Source organism: Bubalus bubalis, chromosome 21, assembly GCF_019923935.1.
Source record: "Bubalus bubalis isolate 160015118507 breed Murrah chromosome 21, NDDB_SH_1, whole genome shotgun sequence".
Lineage (NCBI taxonomy): Eukaryota > Metazoa > Chordata > Mammalia > Artiodactyla > Bovidae > Bubalus > Bubalus bubalis.
Window position 1 is genome coordinate 56,288,454 of NC_059177.1, and position 17,223 is coordinate 56,305,676.

Here is a 17,223-nt window from a genome sequence, read left to right on the forward strand (position 1 = left end):
AGGAGAAGTGGAGGCCTCTCAGCTAAGAAGACTGAATATAAAGAAGGACGGTAAGGAAATTAAGGTTCTAGGGCTGCTGCCGGTCTAATTTCAATTTCTCTGGGGAGGAAGTCAGCTGGTGGCCTGGAACAAAAGTAATCACAGCCCACCTCTGCCACCGGCCTTGCAGTTCACAAACTCCTCAGCTTGGAATCAGCTTGAGAGAGTGGTCCAGTGATGCCCATTTTGCAGATATGGAGACTGAGGCTCAGGGTCAGGAAGTGGTCTCACAGCTAGTGAGGGGCGCGGCTTGGGCTTGGACCCTGGTGGTGTGCTCTTTCTGCTGTACACAGAGTTACTAGGGTGAGGACTGCCCTCCAGGCCTTACGGCCATGATGGGGAGCAAGGACCGGGCGGGCTGGACTCTAGGGAAGGAGTTATGAGAACCGGCGAGACCTTCTCAGCTATAGGCCTGCAATCGTGGGGGTCTCAAGGGGAAGGATGACGGTAGGAAGGGAGACCATAGTTTTATTTTATTTTCAGCCACGCTGGCAGCACAAGGGCTCTTATTTCCCCAAACAGGGATCAAACCCAAGCTCCCTGCAGAGGAAGCTCGGAGTCTTAACCACTGGGCTTCCAGGGAAGACCCTGGAACAGCGAATAAAGCTCCCGTTGAGCAGAGATAAGAATACTTTTAGTTAATTAAAAAGAGAGAGAAAGAGGTAAACAGTAACCCCACCTCTGCCTTGACAGATGAGTTTTTCCATTTCATCCTCCTCTGCTTTGCCATTGGGGCCTTGCTGGTGTGTTATCACTATTACACAGGTGAGTGGGGGGTGCGGTGTGGGAATAGGGGGAGGGGGTCTGGATCTGCAGGCTGATCATTTTCTCTCTTGCTGCCCCTGCAGACTGGTTCATGTCCCTCGGGGTCGGCCTGCTCACCTTTGCCTCCCTGGAGACTGTTGGCATCTACTTCGGCCTGGGTAAGGCCCCACCGCAGGCAGAGTCTGGTGTGGGGGCAGTGGCTGGGCCGGCCACGGAGGCTCGCCAAGGGCTGGAAAGCCACGACCTAAATATTTTGTCAAGATTTCTTTATGCTCATGTTTGCTTCCTGACTGCTCTCAAGGTCAATGAGAGGTCATTGGCACAACCCCATGGAAAAAAATGGGCAGCTCCATGAAAATACAACAGAAACAGTTTAAAGTGGCAAACAAACAGAATTAGCCAGATCCTGAAAACAAGGCAGTTAATGGAGTGGGTGCCGAATTCACCCAGTTTCCTGGCATTGTTACTGCTGTCCATGGTTGTTTTCAATAATAATAACTCAGGCCTATTATCTAAGCTTAACCTGCTGCCTGAAATTCCATCAGAGCTCTGTTTGTATGGGTGAGGCCTTTGTCCAAAGTGGGCAGGGGGAGGTCTGCCCCTGGGGTCCCTCGAAGCGGGCACAGGGCTGCATCACCTTTCTCTCTGTTTCTGGCAGTGTACCGAATACACAGCGTCCTGCATGGCTTCATCCCCTTCTTCCAGAAGCTTCGGCTGATAGGTAACATTCACGTTCTCCCTCTGTTCACTTTGTCTCTCCCCACCAGGGTCTTCTGCTGCAAATGAGCCTTAGCATATAGGAAAGAGACAGAGCCCAGAGGTGAGGGCCTGGGTTCAAGGCCTGTCGTTGTTCAGTCACTCAGTCGTGTCCGACTCTTCACGACCCCATGGACTGCAGCACGCCAGGCTTCCCTGTCCCTCACCATCTCCCGGAGTTTGCCCAAGTTCATGTCCATGTTCAAGTCCTACCTCCTCCAATTTCCTATTTCTGGGGAGCCTCTTTTAGCCTCAGTTTCCTCAGCTGGAAAAACGGGTGTCATAATACCTACAGGGCAAAGGTGTTGTGAAAATCAAATGAGGAATGGATGCAAAAGTCCTCAGGGGTGAACCACTGTGGAAAGTACAGGGGACCTGGGTATTCCTTGTTTGCTCAGACAACTTTGAGCCTCTCCAAACAGTATCTTCTCTGTGATTTTATTTGCTTAATAGCAACTTGTGTTGGGAGTGGGTTTTAGTTCTCCTACACTTGACCAGTAAGGAAACTGAGGCTCAGAGAGGTAGAGTGACTAGGCTGGAATCACACAGCTAGAGTGGCCGGGCAGGATTAGAGGAGATCCGCTTTCTTGACCAGCAGCTCTGTGCCTACCATTACATCACAAAACTGACGGGCCAGGGGCTGTGTGTCTCCAGGTCAGAGACTTCCATCTCCTTTAATCCATCGGATGCTAAAGTAGAAACAAGCTGTAATGGTTGTGGGTCATGACTGCCTTATGTCAGCTGTTAGGGGCATTTGCGCCTCTGGGGTAACGGTGGGGAGGAGGCCTGGCTGCCTTCAGAATCCCGTGCCATCCTGTGGGCTTTACCTTCCAGGCGTCAGGAAGACTGACTGAGGCCAGTGCCCGGTGGGCGGCCAGGCCAGGCCCCGGCGTGACCACCACCACATCCTCCCCACCCATGAGGACAGAGCGGCGTCCTGGGAGACACGCGGGCGGGCCATGCTAGAGCAATAAAGAAAGTGCTTTGCCTTCCATGTGGAGTGAACGTTGGCACCAGCCGGGCTGAGGTGTCCCTCGGGCAGTGTCTGCATGAAACCCAGATGCCAGGATGATGGCAGGAGCAGGGAGCATGCGGGCCTGTGCCCTTCGTGGGGGCCTGGATCAGCAGGGGGGTCCTGGGACATCAGTCCTGTCTGGAGACAGTAGGAGCCCCTGGGCCCTGCAAGCTGTCATCTGTCTGGGCTTGTGATTTCTCTCAAGTGCCCAGGCCATCCTGGCCTGCTGCTCTGAGGCCGGGGAGCACCACGCTGGGCCCCGGGGGTGAGCCTGACACAGGTGAGATGTTGGGGACTAAAGCCACAGCATCCGGTGTCTTCCCTCAGCTCCTCCAGGGCCAGCCCTGCTACCCCTGGACTCCACCAAGATTCAAATAAACTCTCTCTTCCCTAGACTACAAAGAGTCAGCTAAGTGTTCCTTTAGGTTTCTCAAGTGTGAGAATACATTCGGGGTCTTCTCTGACCCCATTGAGTCAGAGGGTAACTTTTTCCCACTGGACAAACTATAAAAGGGAATAAACGCAAAAAGCCTGTCATTTTAGGTCCAAGATTTCAATTGTACAGGTTTGGAATAGGAGACAGGGTTTTGCAAATATTCTTGTGAAAAAAGATCTAGAGCTGTGAGGTATTCTTAGCTCAGTAAGTACCAAAGAAGTGAGATAAGAGCACAAAAAAATCCATGGTAAGCTCGGGTGTCATTAATCGAGGTATAGCGTCTAGAGTGAAGGAGGTGAGTATGTTCTCTTGTGCACAGTCAGGCCACACCGATAGAATGTTTTAGATTCACATGTCAAGAGTGACAGTGACAGACTAGAGAAAACACCGAAGAGGAAACCAGTGTGGATGTAAAAAATAACTGGAGAACCGAGGACTCTTCAACTTGCAGCAGAGAAAAGTGGGGGCCTTCTCTGAGCTCATAGACCCTGAAGGACACTTTCTCAAGTGCTTCCGCAGGCCCCGGCCCACTGCGTTGGTTGAATTTTCACAGCAGGCTCGATGTGTGCATCCCCCTCATTCTGCAGATGGACAAACGGAGACTCAAGGACATGGAATAACTTGTCAGGTTCCCACAGCAAGTCCGGGGCAGAGTGTGAGTGCGCCCAAGCCTGTGTTCTCCTGGTGCCAGGCTGCCCTACCACGGCAGGCAGAGCATCCCTGAGCCAGCCGCAGTCTCCCCCAGTATTTCTCAGCTTTGGGATTTCTCAGAGTTACAGAATATTTTTATCAAGTGAGAAAAGGAGAGCTACTAACTCCTTACTTTGCCCATTAAATAAAAATAACAGAAAACAGGGCTTCCCTGGCAGTTCAGTGGGAAAGAGTCTGCCTGCCAGTCAGTGCAGGAGATACAGTTCGATCCCTGATCCCGGAAGATCCCGTTTGCCTCGGAGCAGCTCAGCCCATGTGCCACAGGCGTTGAGCCTGCGCCCTAGAGGCTGTGCTCCGCAGCAAGAGAAGCCCCCTCAGTGAGAAGCCCATGCACCGCAACTAGAGAGTAGCCCCTGCTCACAGCAACTAGAGAAAAGCCCGAGCAGCAACGAAGACCCAGCACAGTCAATAAATAGATTAAATTATTTTTTTTTAAATAACAAAAAAAATCAACTGTCAGCATTGTTTTGTAACAGAAAGGATAGTAGTCCCAAATCAAAACAGCAGGGACATTATCATCAGAAACAAAATGGGCCTTAAAATGAAAAAAAATGAAGCTTTATGAACATCTTACTGGGTATCCTTTGCCCTCCAATCACTGTGGTCTGGTGAAAACTTAATCTTTTGGAAACTGTGAGACTAGAGAATTCCTCAGGACTTGTACGTTTTCTCGTTCTTGGGATTTTCCAACTCAACTCCTACACCTCAAGGGATGAAAAGCCTTGCTGCCTCCCAGAGCACCTTGTACTGCAAGAATTTTCCTGCTGTGTTCTAAGAGGCCTCTGTCACTGAAGCTTAAGACCTTATTTCAGGAGGATAAAGTGACCCACGAGTAGGGAATGTTCCTGATAGTCACGGCTGTGTTCTCTCAACACTCAGCTCTCAGCTCAGCCCTGACAGTGTCACCTGGGGCCCAGCCCTCCAGCCATGTTCCTTCTTTCCAAATTTGTTCTGGCTGTTCTGGGCCTCTTGCATTTCCACACAAGCTTTAGGATCAACTTGTCAGTTTCTGCCGAGAAGCCAGTGGGAACTCTGCTGGGATCGCTTTGCACCTGCAGATCAATTTGAAGAGGAGTATCTTCTTTTTTGTGGTGATGGGCTTCTCAAGTGGCATTAGTGGTAAAGAACCTACCTGCCAATGCAGGAGACCTGTATTCTTGCCTAGAGAGTCTCATGGACAGGGGAACCTGGAGGGTTACAGTGCATGGTGTCACAGAGTCAGACACGACTGAAGTGTCTTAGCACCCTTGCTTCTTTTTAGTGATGTATTACTTAAAAAAAAAAAATTGTTAGAAAAAAAAAATCTCCCCAAATCCCAGAACTAAAATGAACCACAGATGGTATTTTGGTGTGTTTCCTGTGAGTCTTTTTAGTGCATGAGTTCATTTGTTTTGATTTCAGGCCTTTTTTTCTCTCATACATAATAAGCATTTTTCCGTTACTACATACTCTCCATAAGCATCATTTCCAGCCACTGGGCATTTCATACTTTACAGAATAATCTCTCTATATTTAGATGATAGTATCAGCAGCTGACATTTGCTCAGTACTTGTTACATTTCATTTCATCCTTACCATCCTGATGTCATTTCATCCTCGTCATAATTCTGAAAGGTAGCACCTGTCCACCATCCCCATTGTACAGATGGGAAAACTAAGACACAGAAAGTTGCCTTCTGAGGTTTAGATTTCAATCCCTTGTGTATAACTCACTGTCCTCAAAAGGGAGCCTGGAGTGCGCCGACAGGATATTTATCAAATAGACAAACAGAACACAAGGTTTCACAACAGAAACGTGAATCTGCTGACCGGCGGGCAGGGTGGTTTAGCCTTCCTTGTCCCGACCTCAGTTTCCTCATCTGTGCAATGGGGATCACAGTAGCAGCCATGTCACAGTGTGTGGCGAGGGTTACTGGAGATCACCAGGTTTCTGACACAGAGTAGAGGCACTTGATTCAGGCAGGAGGGCACATCAGAGCCCTCAGAGGCAGGCAGAGTCAGCCTGGTGGAGAAAAACGGGGCGCGTAGGGACGTCCCTGATAGTCAAGTGGCTTAGACTCCACGCTCCCAGGGCAGGGGCCCCCCAAGCCGCAACTAAAAGATCCTACGTGACACACTAAGACTCCGCACAGCCATACTTAATAAAAATGAAAGGAAAATGGGGAACGTGGGAGAGAGGGGCCAAGGGAGCTGACCGAAGCGGGCAGCGACTGCCCAGTTTTGCCAGGAACACCAGCTGAGTGGGACCAGCCAGAGCCGGCCAGGAAAACAGAACCATAGCCGGTGTTTAACAGAGAGCTCTGTTCTAGGGGATTGTTAAACAGATGCAGGAGACTGGAAAGGCACAGAGGAACCATGGAGGTCTCACAGAGCCTAACCGAGGAGGCACTCCTAACCACCCAGGCAGGGCTGGGGGAACACGGGGAAGAGGCTGGGACCACGAAGCTCGAGGGAGAGTCCTGTGGAGCCAGGATCTAGATATGCCCACAGTGGGGGGTTGCCCAAAGAGACTGATTCTGGGAGTGACGTTAGACCTCTCATGTCTTAACAGAAGCAGGAAACCCAGGTTTTGTTTAATGCTGGCAACTAATTTTTTTAAATTTCAAATTCTGCTGTGGAAAATAGTATAGTGGTTCCTCAAAAAATTAAAAATAGAATCAACTTATGATCAAGCAAGTCTACTTCTGGATATATATGCATGAAAGAATCAAAAGTAGGGATCGAAAGAAATTTTTGCACACCCATGTTCATACCAGCATGAGTCACAGAAACCAAAAGGTAGAAGCAACCCAAGTGTCCCATTGGCGGATGAATGGTTAAACGAAATACGGTCTGTGCACAACAGTGGTGTATTATTCAGCCTTAAAAAGGAATAAATTTCTGGGACTTCCCTAGCGAGTCCAGTGGTAAAGAGTCCACCTGGCAATGCAGGGGTCGCAGGTTTGATCCCTGGTCAGAGAACAAAGATCCCACGTGCAGCTAAGCCTGCACGCCACAGCTACTGAGCCTGTGAGCTCCGCAGCTAAGAGCCCAGCCAAATAAATAAATAAAATAATAAAGAAAAGAAGAATAAATTTCTGACGCATGCGAAAGCATGGATGACCCTCAAGGATATTGTGCTCAGTGAGATAAGCCAGACACAAAAGGACAAATCGGAATGATTCCACTTATACGAAGTCTCTAGAGTAGTCAAGGGTAGGGGTCGGGGGAGAGAGTTTAAGGGGTTAGGGTTTAATAGGATAGAGTTTTAGTTTGGGAAGATAAGAAAGTTCTGGAGCTGGGTGGAGGTGAGGGTCGCAGAACAATATGAATGTACTTTTTGCCACTGAATGGTACACTTAAGCATAGTCAAGATGGTGCATTTTATGTTGTGTGTAGTTTACCACAATTAAAAAAATTTTTTTCCAGTTATTTATGGTCAAACAAATCTGGATCCTGGGACTTCCCTGGTGGTCCAGTGGTTAAGACTCCTTCCAGTGCAGGGGGCCCGGGTCCGATCTCTGGTCAGGGAACTAAGATCCCACGTGCAGCAACTAGAGAGCCCACATGCACCAATGAAGAGCCTGCGCAGTCAGACAAACAGACAAACAACAGTGGGTCCCATCTGCAGGCAGTGGACAGCGGGGAGCTCTCCACAGCATGAGCTGGGAGACGGGAGCAGGACAAAGTGCACACAGAATGGAGAGAGCCAGAGCAAGGAGAAGGCCGCAACCATTTCTTTTGATCTTTCCAAAGTTTGGCAGCCTGACTGCTTTGTGAGGACGTGGGTTTGACCTCCTGCTGGTAACCTTGGCCTTTCTGGGCCCAGTGGTCTAAGGAGGGTCTCAGGTGGGTCAAGTTGTAGGAGCCCCTTGTGCCCTGGGAGAGAAAGCCCCCCACCTCCAGATCTCAGCAGAGTGTCTCTCCGCCCTGGTGCACTGCCTCCTGGGGGCACGGCCCTGGGACCCCTCACCGCTTCTCTGCCCAGCTAGGGCTCAAGACCAGTGCCAGCGGGGTCTGGTTACATCTCAGGCCTCAGGCAGATTCCAGGAGCCCCAGTCCAACAAGTGGTCTAAAAATAGAGCCCTGAATCCTGAGTCTAGGAAGGCAGGGTTGTAATGTAGGGTGGGCAAGACGGGTTTGGGGGTGGGGTGGGGCAGGAAGGAGCTTCTATCTCTGGTTCCTTGGACACCTTGCGCTGGGTTTCTGCTGTGACCACAGTGGAAGGAGGACATGGGTATGAGAGCATTTTGAGGTCATCCAAGCCAGTTTGCCTTAGGAGGAAAGGTGAGAAGTCCAGCTGTGTTGGGCTTGATGTCTCCTTCTCCTGACACAGCCCCAGGGAGTCCTCCTGCATCTACTCCAGAGGAGCCAGGCAGGATCAGAGGTGGAGGCAGGGATTCTGCTGACAGCCTGGGAACCTGGGGGAAGCGCTTCATGTGGGGACTGGGCTGTGCGGGAAAGGTGTAGGGAAGGGCTTTGCAGACAGAGGGCCCAGGGTGGGCAAGGGTGGGGAGGAGTGAAAGGATGGCTTGTTGGGGGGCAACAGGAGTCAGCCCAGCCTGGCTGAGTAGGCGTGAGGATTAGTGGGCAAGACAGCACACAAGGGCAGGTGGCCTCCTTTCCCCCAAAGGACCTGGGACTTTAGCCTGAGGACACTGGGGAGACTTGGAAGGTGTTTGAGCAGAGGAGAGGCATGGAAATTGCCTTTTAGAAAGATCACTCTGGTGGCCCCTTGGGAGCCATGAGAATGAGCGTGACCTCCAACTACAGGGAATCTAGTTGACCAAGGGCTGCTGTGCTCTAGGATTGCACTGAAGCTTCCCTTGGGATGCTCCCAGCCATTGACTCCAAGGCATACTAAACAGGCCCTTTCCTGGGAGACACGGGACTCCTCTGACAGCTGACTGGCTTGAGGACTCCCTGACACCCACCGAACCTTCCTTAGACTAGCCAGCAGACGAAACCCTTCCACGTGACCCTCTTTCCTTATCATCTTCCCCTGGAGCTTGATTTGCATCATCCCAGACTGCCACTCTCTGTTTTCTCTCCCATGGATGTTAGGGAAGGAAGTTGTTTTTTATTTCATCTCATCCTGTGCTAGCTTTTCAGAGGGCCCAGGCTAGGGATGAGACTGGACGCGGGGCCACAGGAGCAGAGAAGGGCAAACTTGGTGACATTAAGGTCTAGTCCACAGGATGGATGGAAGTGTGCACCCACCCGCAGCCCCTCCTCTCTGCCCCACCCTCACCACCTTTCCCCAGGGCTGGAGTTCTTTACACAAAGCCGGGCAGTCCTCTGTGTCCATACTGGTCTCCCCAGCTAGGCTCCGAGTCTGTTCAAAATCAATGAATGAGTCACTGACTGAATGAATGAATTAAGGGAGAAAGTTGGTCTGGAGCGACCCCGGAACTCCACTTTGGGCCACTTGGTTGTAGCCAGTATTTTTGCTATTTGCATGGTAGTTTTTCTGTCACTGAATTTTCCTCTGAAGAATAAACTTGCACTCTTTCGTGCATCAGAGGAAACTCTCAGGAATAAAAAGACAGGAACTTCCCTGGTGGTCCAGTGGTTAAGTACCTGCCTTTCAATGCAGAGGACATGGGTTTGATATCTGGTTGGGGAACAAAGATCCCATGTGACTCAGGGCACCCAAGTTCACGCGCTGCAACTAGATGGTCGGTTCTCCGCAAGGAGAGATGTCACGTGATGTGGTAAAAATCACAACTAAGACCTAACACAGCTAAATAAATGTTTTTTAAAAGCTGAAAAGAAAACACTTAGAAGGACAGAAATTTTTTGCAAGTCATACATCCAGTAAGGATTTAACATCCAGAATTTATTAAAAACAAACACACTCTTACAACTCAACAACAGCAAAACAAACTACCCAATTCAAACATGAGACGGAGAAAAAGACAACAGAATCGAAATGACATTTCTCCAAAGAAGATATTTTTTAAATGGCCAGCAAGTACAAGAAAGCAGGTTTTTGGTGCATTGGATGAGGCTCATTCACTTTGGGGAGGACAGTTTGCTTCGCTCAGTATTGTTAGTCATTAGGGAAACAAAAATCAAAACCACAGTGAGATACCACTTCGCACCTCTTAGAATGGCTATTACGTAAAAAAAAAAAAAAGGAAAATAACAAGTATTGGTGAGGCTATGGAGCAACTGAAACCCTTGTGTACTGCTAGTGGGAATAAACAAAGTGTACTCTGCACACTCAATGGAATATCGTTCAGCCACAGAAAGGAATGAAATTCTGACATCTGCTACAGCAGGGATGGACACGAGGGACACTATGTCAAGTGAAATAAACCAGTCAGAAAAGGACAAATATTGTCTGCGATATGAGATCTACTTATAGGAGACACTAGAGTAGGCAAATTCATAGAGACAAAAAGTATAAATAGAAGTTACCAGAGGCTGGGAGAAGGTGAGAGAGGGGGTAATTGCGTAATGGGGACAGAGTTTGTTTAGAGTGATGAGAAAGTTCTGGAAATGGATAGTGGTGATGTATAGGACACTGTGAATTTACAAATGCTGCTGAATTATACACTTAAAATGGTTAAGTGGTAAATTTTATGTTACACATACACACACACATATCTATATCATTAGTCATCAAGGAAAGGAAAAAAATAAAAACCTCAAGGAGGTACCACTTTTTCATGGTATGTTGTTCAGTCGCTCGGTCGTGTCCGACTCTCTTTGATCCCACGGGCTGTAGCATGCCAGGCTTCCCTGTCCTTTACTATCTCCTAGAGTTCGCGCAAACTCATACAATGACACCATCTAACCATCTCATGCTCTGTGCACCTCAAGCCTCCCCACTAAAACACTTGCACTTAATGGATTCTGGGCGTGGGTCCTGATCCCCCGCTTGCTCTGGCGGTGGGTTCTGAGAGGCTTTAGCCAGTTGGCACATCCTCGCGGCTGGCTCAGGGCTGGCAGAGACACTAGTTGTTCCCTGGCATCTTTTTTCCTTTTCTGGGTCTCTCTGACACAGCAGTCGAGGCTGTACACCAACTAATCCAGGCTCAGCACTCAACAGAACCCACAGTCACCGGGTGGCGAGTCTCCCCAGAGGGACCCCAGCCACCTCTCCCTTCCGTGCGCTACCCCCCGACCACGGGGTGGGTGGCGGTGCCTGTGTCCTCAACCCCTGACTCTCAGCTGCAATTGTGACTTATCTTGACCAACGGAATGTAACACAAGTGATAAGTGACTATCCCAGGCCAAATCTCTAAGAGGCCTGGTGGCTTCTGCTTTTCTTCCTGGAATTCAGGCTCCGGGTAAGAAATCTGACTGTCTTAAACCCCCTTTGCAGTGAGAAAGCCCAAGCTGGCTGTGCTGGGAAGCCAGGCAGAAAGAGGTCTGTCCAGTCCCAAGTTTGGCAGCCAGTCCAGCTGAGGCACCAGACAGGCAAGTGAAAAAGCATCCCGGACTTTCCAGCCACAGCAGACGCCATATGAAGCAGAAGAATCACCCAGTACAGCTCAGACCATCTTGAAAAACCATGAACACAATAAATTGTTGTGTTTTAAGCTGCCAAATTTGCAATGGTTTGTTACACTGCAGCAGATCGTTGAGACAGAGATCTATGCTGGATATATTAGCCAGAGTTCTCCGGAGAAACAGAACCAGTAGGAGATACTCAAATACCTTTATTTATTATAAAAGAATTGGTTCATGTGATTATGGGGGTGGTGAAGTCCCATGATGTGCAGTCTGCAAGCTGGAGCCCCTGGAGAGCCCCAGAGATTGAACCCGTGTCTCTTGCATTGACAGGCAGATTTTTGTTGTTGTTGTTTTTAACCACTGAGCCACCAACGAAGCCCCGGTTTTGGAATTTAAAATGATGCTTTGGAAGAAGTTTGTGAACTAAGTTCCTACTTCTCCATTCTTTGGCCATTAAAGAAAGCTTGTGCTATTCCAGTCTTAAGAAGAAATAACATAAAATAAAAACAAAAGATGCTTTGGAACCCAGTGTCACTTCTGTGATATTCCTGCCTAAATGCACAGGCTGAATTTGATCATGAAGAAATATCTAATAAGCCCAGATCAAGGGACATTTTACAAAACAACTGATCCAGACCCTTCAAAAGCATCAGTGCCATACAATACAAAGACAGAGGAATTGTTACAGATTAATGGAGGCTAAAGAGACATCATAAATGAATGTAAACACAATTTTGAATTTTCTTCAGTTACAGAGGACATGATTGGGACCATTGGCAAAATCTGAGTAAGGTCTGTAGATAAAACATTATTAATGTGTCACTAGTAAGACGCTATTAACGTATTGGTATTTGTTCCCTGGTTTTGATCATTGTACTGCAGTTTCATAGGTTTTTACCAAACATGGACTGAAGGACTGAAGGATTTAGGGTAACAGGGCATCATGTCTGCAGTCTGCTTTCAAAAAGCAGAAAAGTTATTTACTAGAGACTAGTGCTTAGTCACTCAGCCGTGTCCGACTCTCTGCAACACTTTGGACTGTAGCCTGCCAGGCTCCTCTGTCCTTGGGGTTTTTTAATGAGAGAAGGATAAAATAAATGTGGTAATATGTTAACATTTGGAAATCTGGTGAAAGGGATCTAGGAGTGTTTGGTTCTATATTAGCAACTTTTCTTTAAGTCTGAAATTATATCAACATAAACAGTTTATTAAAAATCTGTTTATCTGAGATAATAGCTGGCCAATTGCAGGAACTACAGGTTTCTGCTACAAACACAGGCAACCCACAAGAAAATGGATTAAAAAATTTGATGAGACGCCAAATAAGAAGAAATCCAATTGGCCAATAAACACACGCAGATGTGCTTGAGCTCATTAATTATCAGGAAGTACAAATTAAAATGACAATGAGATACCACTACACATTCATCAGACTGGAAAAGCTCGTCTGACAATATCAACTGTAGCCCTGTGGAACGCCGGGAACAGACGTCTGATGCCAGGTGGGAACGTACACTTATTTGTTCAAGCACTTCAGGAAATTGTTTAGCATTATGTAATAAAGTCACCCTGGAGAAGGAAATGGCAACCCACTCCAGTACTCTTGCCTGGAGAATCCCATGGACGGAGGAGCCTGGTGGGCTACAGTCCACAGGGTCGCAAAGAGTCGGACACGACTGAGCAAATCCTTAATAAAGTCAGAGATGCACATTGGTTGCCTGGCAGTTTCACTCTGAGATGTATAACCTATTCACAGCAGCACGGTTCAAAATAGTCCCAGGCTAGAAACAGCCCATTGTCCATCAACAGGAGAACAGATAAACCGGAGCGCAGTCACACAGTAGAATGTTACCCAGCAAGGAGAATGAATGCACTTCTGCTGTGTGCAACACACAAATGAAAGCTTACAAACATAATATTGAGTAAAACCATGTGATTTTATTTAGGTAAAGTCCCCAGACAGATAAACCAGAGCTCTGTTGTTTCGGGTACATGTACAGGTAACAGAACCATGAAAGTGAAAGTCGCTGAGTCCTGTCCAGCTCTGTGATCCCATGGACTGTAGCTTGCCAGGTTCCTCTGTCCATGGAATTCTCCAGGCCAGAATACTGGAGTGGGTAGCTGTTCCCTTCTCCAGGGGATCTTTGCAACACAGGGATCAAACCCAGGTCTCCCAAATTGAGGGCAGATTCCTTACCGTCTGAGCCACCAGGGAAGCCCAGTAGTAAAACCATGAGGGAAAGTGAAAAAGGGATTACCTAAGCATTGGAAGGGGTTTTTATCTGTAGAGAGAGGCGTGTGATGGGGGAAGGTTTATTTTAATGTGTCCCAGGTGCTGTTAATGCTGTTTATTTACCGAGGTGGAGGTTACACTTCCTCAAGCTGTGAGTATATCTTGGATACTTTTCTGCATATTATATTGCACAATAAAAAATTACTGAAACCAAGTATTAAAAACAAAAAAGTAGTCTTTGTTCTTTTCTCAACTGAAAGTGCTATTACAGGTCATGAACGCAAGAGGGCGCCATAAATCGGTGAGCCTAGGGAAAGCGAGGTTTCCTGGCAACGGAGAAACACAGCGAGCCGGTCTTCTCCTGAGAGTTGGGTAAAAGCAGTACATTCTGGTTCCTACACCTGCCAGGTGGGCCCGAAGTGAGCTTCTGGCACCTGGAGCGTCTCTGTTGGTTCTAAGATGAGAAGGGCTCTTCTTCCAAAGGCAAAGTAGGGTTTGCTGAGCTGGGGAGGCTGTGCCTTCGCGTCGCTGCGCTTTTTTCTGCTACAGTCAAGGGGGTCCTTCGGAAAACTCCGAGAACGTTATACTGTTTCCCTCAAAAAAAAAAAAAAAAAAAAAAAAAAAAGCGGAAAAAATTAAGAGAGGTCTTTGTCCACAGCCTTCGATGCACGAAAAAGAAGACTTTAAAGATTTAGGCCGTTGTTGGAGGTTTTCTTGGATTGTTGACAAAACAGAACGTTTTAAAATAAATTAGTAACAGGTACGTTTGAAGCTGAGTTGTTGTTCAGTCGATCAATCGTGTCCAACTCTTTGCAGCCCCATAGACTGCAGCGCACCAGGCTTCCCTGTCCTTCAGTGTCTCCCGAAGCTTACTCAAACTCGTGTCTATTGACTTGGTGATGCCATCTAACCAGCTCATCCTTTGTCGCCCCCTTCTCCTCCTGCCCTCAATCTTTCCCAGCATTAAGGTCTTTTCCCGTACAGCAGAATACATTATTGAAAAGCGCTTTCCCATACTTGGTTTCACTTGATTTCCCAGTCACTCTGGTATCACTCCATTTTGAGGATGAAGAAACTCAAGCCCAAAGATGTTAAATGGTGAGAAGTCCAGAGCTTTCCTCCCATCTCCATTTACAAAAGAGCATTTACTATTTGTTTTGAAAGGGGAGAGGCTGTTGTCTCTAATAAAGAAATGAAAATTAAAACAGCAGGAATATAACTTATTTTCTCTGTCAGATTAGCAAAGCTATTTTAAATCATAATCCCTCACACTGGGGAGGTTGTTTGGAAACTGGCAGTCTTTGCAGTACTTAGTGGCAGTGGAAACCAGTAGCCGCTCTTTGGAAGTGCAGCCTGGCAACACCTAGCTGGAGCCATAAAAATGTTTCTACCCTTGGATCCTGCAACCCCACTTCAGAGAACCTCTCTGAATAACATCATTTAAATTTGGGGAAAAGTGTATGTGCAGATATTCATGGCAGCATTATTTATGACAGCAAAACATTGAAAACACAGAGGAAGAGTTAGATTGCCAAGGGAACCATCGTAATTAAGTGACATTAATGCCTCTGTTTTTTAAATGATAATTCTGAAGCCTGTGGCATCATGGGGAATGCTGCTGTGTAATATTAAATTAAAAAAAAAAAGAGGCTACAAAATGGCCTGGACACTCAGTTTAGTTCAGTTCAGTCGCTCATCGTGTCCGACTGTTTGCGACCCTGTGAATTGCAGCATGCCAGGCCTCCCTGTCCATCACCAACTCCCGGAGTTCACTCAGACTCACATCCATCGAGTCAGTGATGCCATCCAGCCATCTCATCCTCTGTCGTCCCCCTCTCCTCCTGCCCCAATCCCTCCCAGCATCAGAGTCTTTTCCAATGGCCTGGACACTGGTTAAGTTCATAACTACACTATATCCCACTGATATGGGGTAGAAGTAAAGTGAGGGAAAGAAGAAAATTAAGGAGGTGGGAATGCTTTTTTTTTTCTAAAATATATTTTACTGAAATATAGTTGGTTTACAAGGTGGTGTTTCTGCTGTACAGCAGAGTGATTCGGTTATTTATATATATGTACACACACACACACAGTTTTTATATCATTTCCATTATGGCTTATCACAGGATATTGAATATAGTTCCTGTGCTATGTGGTAAGACCTTGTTATTTGTCCAGTCTATACGTAATAGTTTGCATCTGCTAATCCCCAACTCCTAATCCATTCCCCCATGCTTCTTCATAACTTTTTTCTCCCCTTTCACTTTCACTCAGAATCTAATTTTTCTTTTTCTTCATTTTTGGAGTGGAGTATTTTTGTCATATCACTTGGCAATATCATGCTGACGTACTCCAGGCAAGTCAGAAAATATAACACTGAAATATACTCACAAAAAGCAACCTCTAGTAACACTTTAGAATGGTGGTTCTTAAACCTGAACGTGCCTTGGCGTCACGTGGAGGGCTTGCTAAAACCCAGTTTGCTGAGCCCCGTGGGGAATTTCTGACCTAGTAGGTGAGGGGTGGAGCTCAAGAATTTACGTTTTTACCAAGTTTGCAGGTGATGCTGCTGCGGCTGTCCCCAGACCACACTTTGAGGACCACTGCCTTAGTGTGTGGCCTTACAAAATCTTTCTATGTGTCACAAGTCTAGATGCCTCACCAAAAAATGATGGCAATTTAGGTTGTTTCTCCAGGAGCATTCTTGTGGCTTAATCTCTGAAGTATCCTTAGTTATTAATTATCTGATTAATTAAGATTGTCATCATTATGAATTCATGTTATTAAAATTATTAGACTTAAGTTTCCAGTTCCAGAAGTGGAATCGTTGGGTCTGAAGACCTGTGTGGGGGATTCCCTGGAGGTCCAGTGGTTAGGGCTCTGTGCCTTTTTTTTTTTTTTGACTTTGTATTTTGTATTGCAGTATAGCCGATTAACAATGTTGTGATAATTTCAGGTGAACAGCAAAGCAACTCAGCCATACAGACACAACGTGTCTGCTGCTGCTGCTGCTGCTGCTAAGTTGCTTCAGTCGTGTCCGACTCTGCAACCTCATAGACGGCAGCCCACCAGGCTCCCCCATCCCTGGGATTCTCCAGGCAAAAACACTGGAGTGGGTTGCCATTTCCTTCTCCAATGCATGAGAGTGAAAAGTGAAAGTGAAGTCGCTCAGTCGGGTCCGACTCTAGCGACCCCATGGACGGCAGCCCACCAGGCTCCTCCGTCCATGGGACTTTCCAGGCCCCAAACTCCTCTCCCATCCAGGCTGCCACAACAATAAGCAGAGTTCCCTGTGCTGTACAGTAGGTCCTTGCTGGTTATCCATTTTACATATAGCAGTGTGTACATGTCCATCCCAAACTCCCTAACTAACTATTCCTTACTCCGATCCTTGCCCCCAGCAACCATAAGTTCGTTCTCTAAGTCTGTGAGGACTCTATGCTTTAATTGCCAAGATGGCAGGTTCAATCCCTGGTTGAGGAACTAAGATTCCACAAGCCATGCTGTAAGGCCAAAAAAAAAAAGCCTGAGTGTTTTTCATGCTTTTAATATACCTTGTCAAACTGCCACCATAGAATCTAGTGTTTGTCTTGTGCTCTGACAATGTGCCATTTCATTTAATCTGTAAACTTCATTCATTCAGCACATAGTCACAGAATGATATTTTGTGCCAGGTATTTTAGAGACTCAGAGATGAACAGGAGGCACCAATCATGCGGGCTAGAGATTATTCCTATTCCCATTGTACAGATAAGGAAACTGAGACCCATGAGCCCGGGAGATGACTTGGGTATGAAGACACAGAGGGTAGTTGAACCCTCTTAGGGC

General features: G+C 47.2%; 1 protein-coding gene across 8 annotated transcripts in view; it reads left to right on the top strand.

Moving 5' to 3' along the window:
* Positions 1-13,289, top strand: part of TMEM40 (transmembrane protein 40) — a 55,301-nt gene extending 42,012 nt beyond the window's left edge. For 2 of the 8 annotated variants that reach the window (XM_044934217.2, XM_044934221.2), the window contains 5 exons: positions 3-50; positions 733-804; positions 888-962; positions 1,463-1,525; positions 11,035-13,289. In XM_044934217.2, the coding sequence (XP_044790152.1) occupies positions 3-50; positions 733-804; positions 888-962; positions 1,463-1,525; positions 11,035-11,117 (341 nt within the window). In that variant the 3' untranslated portion in view covers positions 11,118-13,289. Of the gene's footprint in view, positions 1-2; positions 51-732; positions 805-887; positions 963-1,462; positions 1,526-2,394; positions 2,971-11,034 lie in introns of those variants that run through there. The other 6 variants (XM_044934219.2, XM_044934223.2, XM_044934218.2 and 3 more) reach the window with 4 other exon arrangements.
* Positions 13,290-17,223: the final 3,934 nt, after the last annotated feature.